Here is an 18,371-nt window from a genome sequence, read left to right as displayed (position 1 = left end):
AACTAAACAAAAACTACTTACAAATCCTCTTATGTAAGGGACATGATGTTACATCGAGGTCAAAATCTAAGCCCGGAGTATATTCCCCAACTAGTAGGCAAATTTGAAGGAACTGGTTCTGTCATCAATAACAACAAAAATCAAACGAGAGTAATCGACGAAACAGCGCAAATTAAAATTCTGGGTAACTATAATGAATTTAACTTTATTAACTCGTCAAGCAGCTGGAGCAACTAACTGGTTTATCTCGTAAATCAAATATCGTGAATCAATATGAAAGGTACTATATTTTGAATAATATATAAACAATTTCCTCTTTTTAGTAATTTTTTATGCAAAATTTCATTAAAATTAAATCATTTCTCCAAAACTACAAAATTCTTAATTGCAAAGAAATAAAAAAGAGTTGAAATCCGAACCCAGGCCGCTCGGCTCATAGTTCACTCTTATGATCATTAAGCCATGAAGTCATTGCAACACATCTTCGACAATGAGTTTATATCGCAGATAAATATTGTCATGATTTTTTTTATTTAAAAAAATTCTTATTCATCCTCCAACTTTTTTGGCTTCAAATAGTCCAAAAAAGATTAGCTTTTTATTTAATATTCAATGTTAAAAATCGGAGATACCTAAAGTCGACTAGAATTATGACGAGACGCGTATTTAGAGAAGGGCATACCCAATTACCCAGTACCCCCAGAAAATTAATGTTTGGGCTGGTATATTGGGAGACGGTATTATCAGTGCAATATTAATACCAGGAACTTTCAATGGCGACATGTATGCTGCAATGCTACTAGAGATCTATCGAACCACTAATAGTGGAGAAAATCAGAGGGACATACACAGAGGACAGACAGAAATTTATGTTTAGAAGAATGCTTACTACAATTCCAACAGGATTTACCTCTTCACTATATAGTTCCCATTAGCCAATGACTGGATGATCATGCTCCTAACCAGTGGATTGGAAAAAGCGATTTTATGGAATGACCACCTAGATCCCCGAGCGTAACACTTCTTGAATTCTTTCTGACGAATCACCCAACATCTGTGGTTCTTAAAACGCAACCCGAGTCACTAGAGCAACTCCAGCATAGAATAGTCCAGGAATGCCGTGATATATCCAGAGAAACATTTGTAAATGTACGTAAAGAATTTTAAAGCCTGTTTGTTTATTGTCTTCAAAATAACGAAAATCATTTTCAATATTTAATTAAATGATAATAAACATTTCAAAGTAGTATTTTTATTTATTGATTTCCTTGATAAATAGAAAATTTTCTGAAATATGGCTTTCTATGGTATCATTGGTGAGATAAAATGCTTGTTTTTTACCTTCGTTTTATAGAATCTGTTTTCACCAATTTTCTTATTCAGTTTTTTGTTCCTAATATGCCATTTCCAGTTTTTAAATTGTCACCCTGTATATGTTTACAACTCCCGAATGATAACACTTACCCTTGCGTGTTCCCTTTTAATTAAGGAAACTGCAACACATGTAGGTAATGATACACAATAATAGGGAAATAACAAAAATGAAATATTTATTTTTAAACAATTTCAATTTCTTTAAATATGGTATTACAGAAGCATTCTAAAAGGTCTTACTCAACTCATTCCAAAAATAGAATAATTCTATATTGTTATGAACTGATTCACTTTCAATAATCTACATACGAAACAACATCTTTTGTTAACTGTAGTAATTAAGCATTTTTTGTTAGGCATACTTACTATTTTGCATTCAAGTTTAGGTATTCCGCAAGATTTTTGTATTTAATAAGGACATTGGTGAATACTACAGAATATGTTTGTTTAGTGAAAAATTTATAAAAAGATTTAAGAGATTGAGGGTAATCATTTATACAAATTAGCCTGCGCTAAAGTCGTTTAATGCAGAACCCGATAAAAGCCACCTTTTTCCTACCACGTATTTTATTTATGCCATTATCTATACTAATTAATTTAAAAAATGCGTAAATAGTAAGCATAAAATCTAAGCATATTTGTGACAAGCATATTTTTAACAAAAAAATCGAAATTAGCCACTGCCAGTAAAAGATTAATATATATATATCAATATATATATATATATATAAACAGTGCTTAACTAAAATCAATAATAATAATAATAATAATAATAATAAATATAACTTAACAATATAATAGACATTTTAGAAAAAAAAAGTACTAAAAAAACAACACAATAAGTTACCTTTAGCTATCAAAATCCCAAGTAAAAAGGTTGGTAAAAAGTACAAATTTTAGTAGTTCTAAAACTTGTTACGACGAGAGAAAATCCTACGTAAGCGCGAAAATTATAGACTTATTCGTGTTAAATTCTGTAACTATAACTACAGTTAACGCCACTTTTTAATTCGACCAAAGCCATTGCTCCTTGGATGTCGTCGTTTGATATCTCTTTGTTTTTGCCTGGAAAACAACATCGGATTAAATACCTAAATAACTTAATTCCTATTAAACTATAGATGACTTACTGGCTTGTACACAAACCAAAACAGTAGGACGTTTCTGATTTTCACTATCATAAACTTCCTCTGTATCGGCGTATGAAACATCGTCATTCCAATTTAGGGGCGAAGCTAAATCTATAGTAGAATCCCAAAGCCTTTGCTCTTGGGTCGCTTCACGTAACCATCTCTTCTTTGGCAATTCTGATGGCTTTGATAGAGGAGAATCTGTAAAGATTTAATAATATTATCTGATCTATATCTATTAAAATAGAGTCTTCAATATTGATGCATTATGTCAAATTCACATAGGCGCAAAAAAATCGTAACTTGAACAACATACTTTGACAACAAAAGTAGATACATAAAATCATAATTTTGCGGTTCTTAAGCTCCTTAGGCAGTTTTACTGAAAAAATTTAAAGCACATGATCAAAAAATGTTGGATTCATCCAATTAAAATAATACTTTTCAATTGTATTGCCTAGTATGTAAATTAAAGAAAAGTATTACCTGCTCCTAATTCATTTTCGGAGCCTCCTGAAATACTGCAAACGGAAGTTTCAAGATCGTCCAGTTCGGATACCGGCGAATTTTCTAAATCATCCCCGCCATTTTGGGAGCACCCTGAGAAATAAGCAGAACTACCACTGCTAAGTATAGATTCTTCCCTTTTAAATAGCATCATATCTCTTCTCTCTTTTCTTGGGGTAGTGTCTAAGTTTTCATTACATTTTGGTGAACCCTTATTACATCTAATATAAAACAAATACATAAATAAATAAATAAATGGAAATGAATGATTGGACAAAAATCATGCAGAGTGATTTTGAGTTCATTTTGTGTTTTATTTATATTTATTAGTTTAAAGTGAAGTAATTCCCTATATCTAATTATATCATTTAGCTAGTTATATTTTTAGAGTAGCAGATAAACTGATGTTCTTGCTTTTAAAATTGCAAGAACAGCAGTGTCCCTTTTACCCAATAGTTATTTCTAATTAACAACAGAGTAAAATAGAAGTTTTTTGAAAGCAATCAAAATAAGATGCTTAATATATATGTAAAATTTTACCAATGCCTTTACTTAGTGTTGTGCATCATGCGGCAAAATTTCACAGAAAGCATAATAACTTACCTATCATAATTTTGCAGCCACTGTCGAACTTCAGCTGTGTGGGCCTCATCATAGGGTTTATCCAAATCTCCTTCAACTTTGCTAACATATCTTTTTAGAGTAAACTCTGGATGGTCTGGACAGTGCCTGTTGGCATGAGTAAATCTTTTTGGACAATTTGCAGCTGCACACATAAATGGCTTTTCTCCAGTGTGAAGCCTCTGATGGGTTTTTAACTGGCCTGATTGAGCAAATTTTCTAGTGCATCGCGGATAGTCACATGCATATGGTTTTTCACCTTAAAAACAGTTTGTTTAACAATTTTTTTTAAATAATATTTTTTTTTACTTGAGACCAAGGTGAAAATACAGGTCCATAAAACAAGTATTAAGTGTATGATAAAGGAGGTAGGACCACAATAATAAAAACATTTAAAACAAACAAATAATTTAGGGGCAGTAACAATAAAAATAAATGTAGAAGTGTGTTTGTTGTTCTGAAAAATGTTTTCCTTAGTATTTTTACTTTCTTGATAAATTTTGTAAAAATTTGAAATTATTGTGCATTTGAAAGCTGTTTATAATTTTGAAATCATGAATCTCTAGAAACTTGAGAACATCTTCTTTTCACCTGTTACACTCTACACTTGCATATATGAGATATGAGATTTTTGCCTGGTAGATTAAAATTATTGTTGCCTAATGAAACCTAACTGGCCTTATATTAAATTTTCCAGTATTAATACAGATTTTTTGTCTTCATATTCGCACATTTTTTTGGTATGTGCTATTTGGATGGGAAATTATCATTTGTACCACATATCTGAAAAATCCATACAAAGGGCATATAGAAGTTCAGGTTTTATAACTAGATTTAGTGGTGATTTTTCATGTTCTATATTTAACTTTTGTTTTTTTATTGGTACAATGTGGTTTGGAGTATGCTTGCCCTGTTTGGTCTCCCTTTTACAGATCTCATAGTAATGATATTAAAAGAGTACAAGATAAGTTTTTGAAAGAAATTGTTCTAAAATTATTGGACATACTGACTATAAATCAATTTTATTATATTTATTTTTTTATGTTATTGATGGACATGCTTGAGTTAAGATTACTAATGGCTGATTTATGTTTTATTTTTAAATTACTAAAAGGAACTATTGATTGTAATAAGTTTCAGTAAGCTTAACTTTCCTGCAAATAGAGAGAGACAAGACTTCTTTGTGTTGATTTCTGCAGAAATACTTTCAGCCAGCATAGCCCAAATTACTAAAATTCAGGTTTCTTTTAATTTGTATGGATTGAATCTATATGTTTACAACTGTACATCTAAAAGTTCTCTCAAACATATCAATTTTTATCAAAATTTTTAATATTATATTTTGCTACTTGAGTGCTTTTATTTTTATTTTGCTATCTAAAGTTTTTTCTTTTGTAAATTGGTTAATACCATTAATAAAGATAGATAAATAAATAAACTCCCTTAAATTATGCTATTCTTGAATAATTCAATTAGGGTTGATCATATCAAAGTATATTTGACTGTAACCTACTTTTTTTAACCAGAGATTATTTATTACTATTACTTTAAACACTAACAGATAAGAAATTTAGAAATTAATAGATAATGACCTGCATGGTCATTAATTCCTAGTAAATGACATTCCAGCTGATTAGGATAAAATTTTCATTTAAAAATTTATCAGTCAGTAAAAATGACTAAGTTGCCTCAACTTAATTAAAATAGGATATGCTCTATTTTAGAGCAATTTCTGATAAATTTCTAGGAGAAGCTGCATTGGAAGAAAATTCCTTATTTTAAATTGCTTAGCATGAATTAAATCTAATGAAATATTGTTTGTTTCATTAAAAAATATTACTATTTATAATAAATTTCTGGATTTTAATTGTTTTTTAATAAAATATATGCTTGTTGTGGTTGAAGTTTGTAATTTTAATTGGTTATAAAATTCATAATTTTTTAAAAAAACATTTGAATATTATAGGTAAGTTTATTAAACCCTTACTTTTATTCACGTGTTCACTCTTCAAGTGAAAAAAATAACAAATGCAGGAGCATTTAATCATTAAAGATTTTGTCACAACATGTCAAAACTTCTCACCTGTATGTGTTCTTAGATGGGCTTGCAATGATTTTTCCCTAGGAAAAACCCGGCTACAATAAATACATTTAATCGAACTAGGAGAGGTTGACCCTTCCAAAATAAGAGTATTTAAAAGGTCAGCCCTAGGCCGTCCTCTTCGCGCTTCCCCAGGTGAAATAACAGTTCTTTCTTGCAGGTTTATGTTGCTTCCAGTGTCTGACGCTTTGTCCACGATATTAAAGCACGAAGCCTTTAATATACGATTATTAGGGGTCACAACCGTGGCACTATCACTATTTGCGGAAAGTTTATTTCTTTTTGGGGTGGAAAACATTATTTTTTTATTAATTATTCCCTAAATTTAAAGTCCCATCGATAAACAAACCAAAACAAAACGAGCAAAAATTCCTTCCTACTACCCAGCGTGACAGCTGACAGCAGTGACATGCGAGTGTAATTTCTTCTCGTAATATTGATGTGGATGTACCACAGCATAAAGAAACCAGCAGTCTCACTCCGCTCGAAAATGTAAGCGAACTAATAGCATCCTTAGCCATGCCGCAGCCATGTTCTCCGGATGCCGAGCTCACTGTTTATCGAACTGTGTTCATAGGTGTATCGCCTAGTTCAGCGCCGTACTTAGTGACTATTTTAATAGCATTTTTACAAAGCGTAGCGTTTTTTATAAAAACTTTTGTATTAAAAGAGGGGTATGTCAAAAATTATTAATGAAGCAAAATAATTGACTTTGCCAAAGTTTTTAATAGCTGCAAATTTGGCTTTATGGCTTAAATAACATAATTAAGCATCAATTAAAGTTGCAGCAATGTAATATTTTTTTTTTGGATTTTTAAGGACATTATTTATATTTCTGCCATTTTAACAGTGTTGCCATATTTAAAAGAGTTGCAAAATTGTATACTTTTACTTTAGTTGGTACTTAATAATATAACAAAAATTCGCAGATGTTAGAATTGTTTTGAATTGTTGCCAACTATTTGTCTTTATTTATTGGCCTAAGAGTTTCTATTTGTTTTGATATATTACTTTATTTGTATAATTAGTTATCCTTAAACTACTATGTAGTCAGATGTTAATCTAAAAGCGTTACTATACAGGGTGTTAATTAAGTATGTACCATAAATTATTTAACAGGCGATTGTTTGAGTAATTTTAAGACAAAAAGTTCATATGAACATAGGTCCGCAAGTTCTCTGGCGGTGTTATTTATAACATTAAGGAGCTAATTTACCCCTAACATGATTAAATTTATTAGGTCCAGTGTAATCTCGAACGGGACCTGAAGAAATATTTGTGGCAAAAAAATTGGGGCACCTCAATTTTGTGCCATTTTTAATATGTTATTTGATTTACTCAAATACAAATACAACTTTTTCGTATCTCGCTTATTTTTCGAGAAAAAAAAAGTCCACTTAATTGCATATCCCTGGATCACACAAGGAATTTGGGGAAAAGTTTCATTTGGAATTTATTATTAACTAAGCAAGATACGAAAAAAATTCAAGAGACAGAAAAGTTTTATTTGTATAATCCACAGAACATAATAAAAATTGCACAAAAGTCAGTGGCATATATTTTAGTTGTTGTTAAATTTTAACACCCTGTATATTGAGAACGAAGAATTTCTGGACATATGTTTATATGAACTTTTTGTTTTAAAATTACTCAAAGAATGGTCTCTTAAATTTATGGCACATACCTAATTAACTTCCTGCACGTATTATTCTATATCGTCGTTGTTAGATGTAGAAATGCGATGTTTATTTTTGTTTAAATATTTTGTTAATGTATGAACTTTATTTATATTAAAAAATCAATAATCAATCAAGTCCGGCTCTAGCCAAGGCAAAAGCCGCGTGGACCGTAGCGAGTGTCAGCGGCATCCCTACTATAAGCAAAAATGCCTCGCCTGCGTTAGTACACATGCACCGAACTCGCTTATTCAAGCCAATGTATTTTTATTGAAGTGCGACTGCTGGTTTCTTTATGCTGTGGATGTACGGTAAAGTGGCTTTTAGCCTACATTCGCATGGTGACGGTAACACGATCATACAATTAGAAAACCGCAACAGCCACCTTTAATTGGTAATTAGATATTAGTGGAAAATATAAATTGGTTCAAAATTATTTCATATCATGTTTATACAGTAGTGGCATGAAGCAGCACCTTATCCCGCGCGCTCTTATCCCAAAGATATCGTTAAAGTAAAGTTTGATTTAATTCTTAATCATTCGCAACAAGGGTCCATACATGCGCGATGGGTCTGCGATATATCAAGTCTTTTAGTATATTAAGGTTGTTTAATTAAGAGTCGTGCATATAAAATGATAAATGCTCTTATCTTGTATTTTATTTTTTAGAATATAATCACATATTATATGAGGGCATATCACATCATATCATATCATATTGATGTAATATGTAGTACATAAAAAAACCATATTTACATATTTTTAAAGTAACTTCTAAAACTTCTTTACGCACGCTTGAATTGGGGAGTAAGCTGGGGAATTCGTTACGAAAGCGTTACAAAAAGTGTGATCGGGCGATGCGAACGTTAATTGAGAAGGAGAAATGAGTTATCGAGATAGAAAAAGAGAGAGTTACATTTCGTATAATACTCTAGATGCAAGAGAGAGCCCTGCGCGCGCACATCTTCTTTTTCTCTTTTTGTTTGCGAACTTCTCAGTAAAATTTTCTCTCAATTTTAATTTAGGTCACTGCAATTAAAAACTCATAATAGGTTTATTTATATTTAAGGTGATATCCTTAATGGAAACTATAAAGGACTATATAATTGCTACAAAATCGCAAAAGTAGAAATCTTTAGAGTGTGGATTTTTATTATGGAATGTGCATTAACGAATGTATTTCATACGCTCATTTAGTTTTTTGTTGTAAGATCAATATTTATAAAAATTGGATCTATATAAGTTAAACTGTGAACCGTGAACAAATAATCTGTGATGTTCCGTTTCAGCTTCTACTTCTTTCTTTATAGCTTAAATTTGTAATGACAATTTTGCTTACATTTTGAAGTATTAATTATTGCTTCTACGCTCAAGAATTCTTGTATTTCTTCATCTTTATTTTTAAAGTTCTTATCACATTCTATGTAAAAGTGATTTGTTATGTTTTCTTTATTGAGGTAAACCCTCATCTACAAAATGGATAAAATTTTAAAAAATGTTTTGACGACTTGAGCACACTTGAAAACTTTGTAAGTTTTTGGGAGAATTTTTGGAAATAAAGTAAAAGAAAACAAAACGCCAACAAACTTGCCTGTGAAGTTTGTTTAATCTGAAAACATTGAAATTGATATTAGATCTAAAGAGGTACTTTTTAGAATCAAGAGAATATCTTAATTGGGATTAAAATCTTTGGAGTGTTTTTGGGGGAAAAAATAGCAGGTTTTACTGCAAATCAATCCGTGTCCTACTTGTGTACTTTTGAATAGTGCTTTTGAGGCTAATAATAAGTGCATGAAATATTTTATTAATATATCTTGATTGAACTATGCTAACAATTTTAAGATCCTTAATCGAGTTTCATGTATTATATTATTTTATTAGCAAGCAACATTACATACCACAGAACTTTATAAAACGTGTTATTCTAAAAAGCTTCTAAAGTCCCTTAGACAGTTCTTTATGTTAATAATTTTAAATATTCTCTTATACAATAGTGTCATAAATGTCTTTAAAAAGTCAATAACTTTTTCAACACAAATGTTACCATTTTAGAGAAACTATTGGCTATGTATTTAGGTGTAATAACACTTTCGTATATTTTATTTTTATTGTAAACTATATAGATTTTTAATTATTTTAGACTGTGTTGCATGATATACAAATAACAAAACAAATAAAATCTTTATTTATTTATTTTTGCCCTAACCATTACAGATGCCCGTAAAGACCATTCTTTGGTAGTTGTGCCGTGGTAATAACGTATCCGTTAACGTACGTATTCATGTGAATACAGACTAACTTTGCGAGTCATTGTCAACTCTGTAAATAATTCCTACTTTTCATTTGTCAATTATGACATTTGTATTGTATCAAGGCATTGCCTTTGCGCCCTGTGTTTTGTTTACATCAATCACAAATTATTTATTTTACTGGTTAAAAAAAAAGCATTATTACTAGAATTTTTCTACTTTAGGCTATAAAACTCTAAAATGCCTTATGTGAATCACTTTTTGTGTTTCAAAATACAAATCTCTATTGTTAAGGAATTCTGTTATTGTTTAGTAGGATGCACATAAAACATGGATCCATTATACAAAGTATTTATTTTCTGCTTTTTCACTGTGCTGTTCCCCATGACTTGTGGCAACATAGACATTAAAAATATATCTATAAACTTAAGCCAGCATGTAACGTTTCTAAAAGATGTGGAATTAGGGAAACAATTTGTTGAGGTATGTCTTGCTTTTCTATTTTAAAATATCATTCCCTAAATTTTAAGTGTTGTTTTAGCAAAATGTTTCTTTTAATTTAAGTTATTTATTAAGACCTCTTCTCCTTATCACAGTTTACAGTTTCCAATTCAATTCTTCATACCACCACTAGAATTCCCAAGATTGCCATGATTTAGTGCTTGAGACTATTTTATTTATTATAGAATTATCTATGACAATTATTTCATATTTTCTTGTGTTTTGGAGGATCCTTTGTGTTTATTTAATGGTGATGTAAATCTTCAAGTAAAGGTCTAGTTTAGCAACTTTCTTTTGATGGCAAGGGAGTGAATTTTCAGTTGGACTTTTTTTTCCACTTCTATGAAAAAACCAAAATATATTTAAATCTTTATTTACCTGAAAAAGGCTTAAAATGTGTGCAATTCCAACTTAACCCATCCCAATCCAATTCAACTATAAAAGCACTGGAAACAAATTTTCAAGAATTTATATTACTGCAAAAGATGTACTGATAGTATAATGGAACTATTTCTTATATCTCGGTGTTTAAAATAGACCCTATTTTCTCATAACTTTAAGTGCGGTTTTCAGAAAAGTTGGGTTGGATCTTTAATTACAGTTAAGATTAAAATGTATAAATTTAGTACATGTCATTATTTTTTGACAAAAAATTACTTTTTTTGAAAAAAAATTCCAGTTAAATTACACATATTTTAACCCTTACCTTAGGTGCGATTTTTGGAAAATTTGCTAAACTAGAATTTACAATAACAATACTTGGCTTATGCCAACCTTAGAGAATTTTCTGAAGAGTAAAATTAGTAGGCAGACACTTCTTGCAATTATTATATAAAAAAATCCATTTATTTTATTTATTCATTTAGGGCATTAACAGCACTAATGCAAACTATAGATATACTTAGATACTAAGAAGTATGTACTAGAAAAAAGCAGAAAATCATTAACATTTGTAGTAAAGTCTTGGTTAAGTGCTGTAGTGGAAAAATCAATTTGAACAAGAAAGATTTCCAAATAAATGTATTGTTAGCAACTGAATATTTAATCTATGTTTCAACCGTTATTTATACATTTTAGAATTAATGAATGCTTATTCCATTTTATGAAAGAACTCACAATAAAAAGCTGTGTGTTTACAATATTTTTAGACGAAATTTCATCAAACCCTAAAAACCACTGCACCATCATCTACAACATTATCTAATCATTTAGATTTCATGGTACAAAAACTGGCTCAAAAAATAGCACATATTTTTTCTGCTGTTGACAATGCCACACAATTGTTAGACAATCAAGATAAGGTACCTTCAGTCTTGCTGCCTTGTACAAAAGGGAACACTAAACCAGAGTCAATACCTACCAGTAATGGTAGCCTAAATAATAGCATCCCTGTTATTAGATCAAACTATGGTAAGTTTTTACAAGGAGAGTTTTTAAGTATGTAGATAAATTGTCTGGTTGGTATATATTCAAAACCACTTTATTAATTTAAATTATATATCTGTGTAGTAGTTTTCCTAAGAAAATTGTTCAATATATTGGTATGCTACTCTCTTCAATGTACATCATCTTTACACCTATGTACATAAATTTAGTCTAAACACAATATATATAGCTCTATTAGGTCTGCTGACATCTCAAATTTTAATTAAGTTTTTATCAAGGCTTATTTTGAATGAAAGTTTTTGTGTTAAATAATAGACAATACTTATGAAAAAAAAATCATGATTTATATAGTAGATACAGACAGGTAGAAAATTATTAAATGTGAAGGATAGCATTCAGAAGTCTTGATAAAACTAGGCTGTAAGTTCTTCTGTGCATTTTGTTTTCTATAATAACAAAGGTAGTTTATACCTGTGAATTAACAAATGCTTTTTTACAGTCTTAGATGAAATGAAAAGATATTTAGATCAGTACAAGCCATTGGGATTTGCCTTGAAGCAACATTATTTTGTATCTGAATCAGATATAAGAAATATAGATGGTTCTAAGTTCTTCCAATGTAATGGCCGGGACCCGCTTTCTTTATGGAAAAATTATATGAGATATCAACAATATCAGAGAAAAAATGTAGTTTTGGTTTTAGATCATGGAGGATCTTTAAGTAAACAACATCTGCAGATTGCAAAGTCAGTAGGTAAGTAGTTCACCATTAACATCATTGGAATCTAAATTAGTGCATTTAAGTACAATTAGCTCAAAATATGTGTAGGCGTTTTGCATATGAAGGTTGTAAGTTTGACCACATCACTCCAACATATGTTAATAAACATTTAAAATACAATTTTCATGTTGACCTCTACTTTACTATGTTTGCATATTGGATGGTAAAAAATAACTCTCAATCTTATCCTACTCCATCTTATCTGCAAGGGGCACTTACATCACCTTAACCTTAGAAATGTGCCTAATTTTGATATTCCCTTTCAATGCACAATAAAATTTGAAAACTGCTTTGCCTACCTCATGGTAGAATTTCTCAATGCAAATGATTTGCTGGTGGCTGGCTCTTGTCATTATTCTTTCAAAAATCAATACACCAAGTTTTTACGACAGATGATAACTTCTTTTTTCTCTTCTCAATACTGTATGTCTGGGTTGTGTTAGTAGCCTTAAGTTGTCTGTATATTTCTTTTTATTCAACTGTTTGCTCCTGTAATTCTGTGTGAATGTCTGGTGTTATGGAATATCATTTTACGCGAATAACACCTTTTGTGTATATATATGCTATATTAATGCACAATAAACTTGATTTTGACTTTTGAAGTACATTTCTCTAAGTTGCAAAATTAACCTAGTATATGCTTTAGGTTTTTTTTCTAATGTAATCATTTACCTTTCAGCAAAAGAAATATTAGGATGCCTTACAAATGATGATAGAGTAGCATTAATTGCTGTAGCCTCTGACTGGTCAGCTCCAGAAAAGGAATGTGCAGATTCCCATTCAGAGTTGTTGAAAGAAGCCAAACCCTCACATTTATTACATTTAAATATGTTCATAGATTCTCTTGTGAGAGGAAGTGGTAAGTGATTGCTGGGAAAAATCATTATTTGATTGGTCCTTCATCAGTGATGTTTGATAACTCCAAACTAACAAATTTTGCTTACTATAATATGCTTTATTTAATTTTTAGGGCCGACGAATCATGTTATTGGGATTAAAAAGGCATTGCAGTTATTATCAGATGACAAAGTTGAAGAAGGAGATTCTGTTATAGTTGTATATATTAGTAGGGGATTGTTATCTTCTTTAACTGAGGCAAAAAGTGTCTTAAAAGTGATAAATGAACAAACTAAGAATATTACCTTTCCAGTTTTGCTTAACACATGTGCAGTCATTGATGGTAATTATTAAAAACTAAATATTAATATTAAAATTATTCATTACATGTGGAAAATAATTTTTGTTAATTGATATTACTATGTATCACTTTGTTTCAGAGTTGAAACCAGTAATGTATGAAACTCATTTTTTACGTGATATAGCAGAACAGAACTTTACCCGATATAATATTTCATATGATTATAATCCATTTAGAAAACCTGGCTACATGATGACTGTTAATAAGACTGAAGATATAGGATTTGTAGTAAATAGGTTTTTTAGCATTTTTAACCCTAACAGTGTATTTAAGACCAGTAAGAATATTTCATTACCTCACTGGGATCCCCATGCTGAAGGTAAGTTGTGCATGTTGTACTATTTATGTAAAAATGTTAGTTTTGAGTATCAATAAGCATTTTAAAAGCTCTATTGGATTATATAGTAAAAACTTACTTTTATAGAATTATACAGGTTGTTTTCTAGTTGCGGCGAAGAAATGTTTTGGCGTGTTAAGCGTATGATTTTATAAAATAAAGTTCATATAAACATGTCGGGAAATAAATTTTTCCATAATAGAGGGTGAAATGATTTTTGCAAAAAAAAATTTTTTTTTTGCTACAGTGTTGTTTGTGCTATTGAAGGTTAATTCAAAACAAATTGAATACATTATTGACAAAAAAATATTACCACTGACTTTCTTGTTTTAACTGAACATTTCTTTTTATTAAACATCTAAAAATCAAACCTTTTTATTCCTTTACTTGTTTCAAGTGTCTAGCTTTGGCTTCGAGAACAAAATTGCATATCTCAAATTAATGTTTTCTTTTAGCAAAATACTATCTAAATTTGTCACTTTCAAATCTAGAATTTAGTAAGAGCCATCGCCGTTTTTGTATTTCAGATTTAACTGTATCCTTTACAAGTGGCTGGACCTCGAAGGCTACCCAAAGATTCGCTCTTTTGGGAGTAGATGTATATTTTTCAAACTTAGTGGAAGATATAACTTATTACAGCAGCAATCAGCTTCATTCATATGCATTTTTAATCGATTTAGAAGGTCGAGTACTCGTGCATCCTTCAATTCTACGACCTTCAGCAGTTACCCATCAGTTGTTGTTTGTTGATCTTAGTTATACAGAAACTGTAAAAAATGTCGAGCTTCTTAAAAAACGGCTGCTTTCGGAACGCAATGGAACGTTTATTACCACAAGTACAACAGATGATCAGGTAATTTTAATTACATTCAATGAAGAAAAATATCTTGTAATAAATATATAATGTAACTATTTTAGCTGGAATACAGATGGTCAAGAGTAGGGCAATGGTACGTTATATGCATTGTCTTTAATCAAAGCTATGGGATGTTTAATGAGCCTTTTAAAGCTTCTCCAAGTCAGTCATTGAGACGGCTTCTATTTCAAAAATTGGACGGTTCTGAAAATCAGAAATTTTGCCGCCACCTTTCTCAAATTGCCACTTTAGGTAAGTTATTAAACAAGTCACTTTTATTAAACATTGAGTTTTTTTACAGAAGTTTTTTTTTAATGACAAAATGTCTTGTATGCTAATGCTATAATGGATGTTTAATTAATGTTATTAAACACTGTGTAGCAATCATAACATTTAATGTACTATTACTTGTCATTCGGGTTTTTATCACTGTTTTTCTTGAATTTATTAATATTTTTAGCAGTTTATAGTTTTAGGCATAAATCTTAAATAACAATGCATAGACGAATGACCTATCCTTTACATGTTTACATGCTTAAAAGTAAAAGGATATTATTTGATAGTTTTCCTTTCGTTATATAAAAGTTTTTCTTTTTACGTTATTCAACATAACTCCGAAATATAAAATGTATATTTTTAATTACGCATATTTGATCAACCATAGCCTAAATTAGCTAATTTTACATTTTCAGATGTTTCATCACTGTACTTGAGCAGTTCATGTTTCCAATCACCATTCTCTGCATCAGGAATTTCTCAAGACGGATTTGTTGAACAAGGTTATTTGGCTTACCTTAAAGATGTTACAGGTCTACTAATCAATCCCGGATTGAAAAAAGGAGTCAAGGAAGAAGTGTTTGCATTAAGTCACATATTAGATTTTTTGAAGAAAAAACATATATCATCAGATATGTCCAAATATATTGTAAGACGGTATGCAGCTTCCTACAGCGGCGTTCTAGAAATGTTTCCTGGAACCGTTATAGTAAAGGGTTTAGAAGTAACGAAAACATCTTGGTTTTTGCGTTCTTTACAACACAGAAATAAAACAGTTTTTATACCTCCTTATCTAGATAAAGGTGGTGCTGGTTATATAATTACAATGGCATATGCCACACCTAACTTCATTTTAGCTATGGATCTGACGTATGGTTATATGTTAAAAATGCTTTTAAATGTGATGCCTTACTGTTTAACTGAAAATATAACGTGTTTTCTTATAGATGATCAGGGATATATTATCTACCATAAAAAATTTACTGATATGAAAGATGCTAGACCAGTAGAACAACAACATATTGTACATAGGGAGTCCTTGGTAGCTAACGATATATTGAATCACAAACTATTTATAGAAAAATTGTTGTGTAATGACTACGCAGATAATACAATTCAACGATTTTATCGACTTAACACTAGTTTTACAGGTGAGCTGGTAAATCGTGTGCCCGGGGAACACTGTATTACTTATCACTTATCCTCGATTTCCGGCACAAATTTATTTGTTGGTGTAGTAAATGCTTCTTGTGATGTTGTTCCTGCATTTTGCCCTTGTAGCATAGTTGATAGATTGTGCTTAAATTGCAATCGAATGGAACAAAGGGAATGTGAGTGTCCATGTGAATGCCCTTTAACGTCGGACGTGACTTTTTGTCCTAATAATAACAATAACCAGACATTAGTGAACAACTCGCCATGTAAATTAAATCATGGTGAGGAAAGTTCCACAGAAATGGCCTTTTTGTTGGATACAGATAACAATGTTGAATCATGCTTTCCAGTCAATTGCCAAAATGAAAAGAATCCTTTGGATTGTTTCGGTCTTATAGGATGTGAATGGTGCCTTTATGAGATGAATGGCGGTTTATTGAAAAAACCATTTTGTTCAGAGATCAGCAGTTGTTTCAATGGGGTTTTTGGAATGACAACACCTTTTAAAGCAGAAAGTCATGATATCACTTCTGTAGGGCAAGCTGATTTTTCCCCATTAGGACCAATATTAGGCCTTATTATAGCCATGACGATGTTACTTATTTTATTATTTATTTGCTATCGGTCTTATACAAACCCTGTCGTCGTCGATACCGTTTATTTATCATCTTTCCAGGATCAATTACGAATAAGCGATTTAAACATTAATGAAAATTTCCATGATTCAGGGAATTACAATGACAAACTACTAAAAGAAGAGCGTGTGGCTCCCTCTCCTTATTGTGTAGCTGGTAATTACAGGAGGAATAATACCGCAGCTGAATCTGATTATGGTTATTCGACGATGACTCCCCACGACGAATCGGAACATCTCTCTTTAGCACCCATAGATGTTGCAGACTCATTAGATAATGAAGAATTGTCTAACAGTTCTTCTTTTCTTACTAGTGCATCAACGGGAAAACCTAGCGCACTAGCAGGCGCCAGCTATCATTCTTCCGGGCTTCCTATATCCACTGAACTTCCGTCACAAAAACACTGTGTAGTGGTGCCTGTGACTGTACATAGAAACTTGGAAACTACGTAACGAATGTATATAATTTAGAAAATAGTGTGTTAATTACGTTACAGCAATTTGTTTTTGTTACATCTCAGTATTTATCATTATACATGTAGTTTGAGCTTTCTCTATGCTAGTTTCAGAATAAATATTTTAGGACCACGTATGCTGCTACTTCTTGCCGTAAAATAAATTATTAGACATTAACTGCCAAGAAGACACTAAATAATTTTAAACGAAATGTTAACTCAATATTTTTTTTTTAAATACTAACTAGTGAGAGGAACAAGGCAAGGAATAATAAATGCTATGCATTCTTAATGCCTTTTGACATTTTTAAGTTATTAGTCAGTACTTAATTTTTTTGTGGATTATTTTATTACTTAAAAAGTTAACGTATTTTTTTACCAAATTGTTTAATGTTAACTGAAAATGTTACTTTTTCAATCTACTATTAGGATTTTGGAAATAATTGGGACATATTTTGAGATTTGTGTACTTAAGAAAATAATGTTTTAATACTTGAAAATCATTGAATATACTTTGTCCAGCTATGGTTCAAAAATTATACATATTATTGAAATAAACCAATTTTACTAAATTTCGATTATCCTAATGATTGTAGTACGATCCTGCAACATTATTGTAATTTTATATTTTTGTAACCTTCATGTGCGTTGTAAATTTTTAATTTATTGTATTAGGTGGCCAAACAGTTACGATAGGCCAATTGCCAATTTTATTGAAATTGTTTAAATATATATAAAATGTAAATTAAAAAAAAACAGTTTTATTTATCTTTAGTAGTGATTCTATAATGAGCAAATAACAGGAAATCCTTATTTGTATTAGTAATTAAATTAATATTGTTTGAATGGTCTAAACCAACAATTACAGGATGGATTTTATGAGAAATCAAAAAAATTAAACTTAAAAATCACATTAAAAAAATTTTACTTGGATTAATCCGTTTTATTGACTATTGAGCAGTGAGGAGTATACATAGGGGTATCACATGTGTGTAACACATGCCCATGGACAGTGACCGACAACTGGAAATTTAGTTCTGCATAGATAACGGAATAAATAAATTCAATTTGCTGTCGGATGTGATATTAAATTGTATTTTTAGTGGATTTTATAAGCCACAATAAAATCCGCG

The 18,371-nt window shown here is 30.6% G+C and overlaps 2 protein-coding genes across 2 annotated transcripts; one reads left to right on the top strand and one right to left on the bottom strand.

Annotated features, from left to right (window-relative positions):
• Window positions 1-1,525: 1,525 nt before the first annotated feature.
• Window positions 1,526-6,132, bottom strand: LOC126749247 (pair-rule protein odd-paired-like). The gene is made up of 5 exons (XM_050458949.1): window positions 5,716-6,132; window positions 3,615-3,891; window positions 2,991-3,232; window positions 2,505-2,705; window positions 1,526-2,439 (listed from the first exon to the last, which is right to left on the bottom strand). Exons 1-5 carry the CDS (start codon window positions 6,029-6,031, stop codon window positions 2,342-2,344), a joined length of 1,134 nt encoding a protein of 377 aa, XP_050314906.1. The 5' UTR covers window positions 6,032-6,132; the 3' UTR covers window positions 1,526-2,341.
• A 3,658-nt stretch (window positions 6,133-9,790) lies between these two features.
• LOC126748913 (VWFA and cache domain-containing protein 1) lies at window positions 9,791-17,901 on the top strand. Its single transcript, XM_050458454.1, has 9 exons — window positions 9,791-10,142; window positions 11,309-11,570; window positions 12,046-12,300; window positions 13,007-13,186; window positions 13,298-13,507; window positions 13,605-13,844; window positions 14,390-14,715; window positions 14,781-14,970; window positions 15,411-17,901. Exons 1-9 carry the CDS (start codon window positions 9,990-9,992, stop codon window positions 17,234-17,236), a joined length of 3,642 nt encoding a protein of 1,213 aa, XP_050314411.1. The 5' UTR covers window positions 9,791-9,989; the 3' UTR covers window positions 17,237-17,901.
• Window positions 17,902-18,371: the final 470 nt, after the last annotated feature.

This window comes from Anthonomus grandis, chromosome 22 (genome assembly GCF_022605725.1).
Source record: "Anthonomus grandis grandis chromosome 22, icAntGran1.3, whole genome shotgun sequence".
Lineage (NCBI taxonomy): Eukaryota > Metazoa > Arthropoda > Insecta > Coleoptera > Curculionidae > Anthonomus > Anthonomus grandis.
The sequence above is the reverse complement of the archived record's forward strand: the minus strand, read 5'-3'. Positions and strand labels throughout refer to the sequence as shown.

Bases quoted from the DNA above. Each gene is read 5' to 3' on its own strand.
- LOC126748913 (XM_050458454.1), top strand. From the start codon at position 9,990: ATGGATCCATTATACAAAGTATTTATTTTCTGCTTTTTCACTGTGCTG. The intron at 13,187-13,297 runs GTAAGTGATTGC...TTTAATTTTTAG, and splicing joins TTCTCTTGTGAGAGGAAGTG to GGCCGACGAATCATGTTATT. The intron at 13,845-14,389 runs GTAAGTTGTGCA...TTTGTATTTCAG, and splicing joins CTGGGATCCCCATGCTGAAG to ATTTAACTGTATCCTTTACA.
- LOC126749247 (XM_050458949.1), bottom strand. From the start codon at position 6,031: ATGTTTTCCACCCCAAAAAGAAATAAACTTTCCGCAAATAGTGATAGT. The intron at 3,233-3,614 runs GTAAGTTATTAT...GTTTTATATTAG, and splicing joins TGGCTGCAAAATTATGATAG to ATGTAATAAGGGTTCACCAA. The intron at 2,440-2,504 runs GTAAGTCATCTA...GTTGTTTTCCAG, and splicing joins TTTGGTTTGTGTACAAGCCA to GCAAAAACAAAGAGATATCA.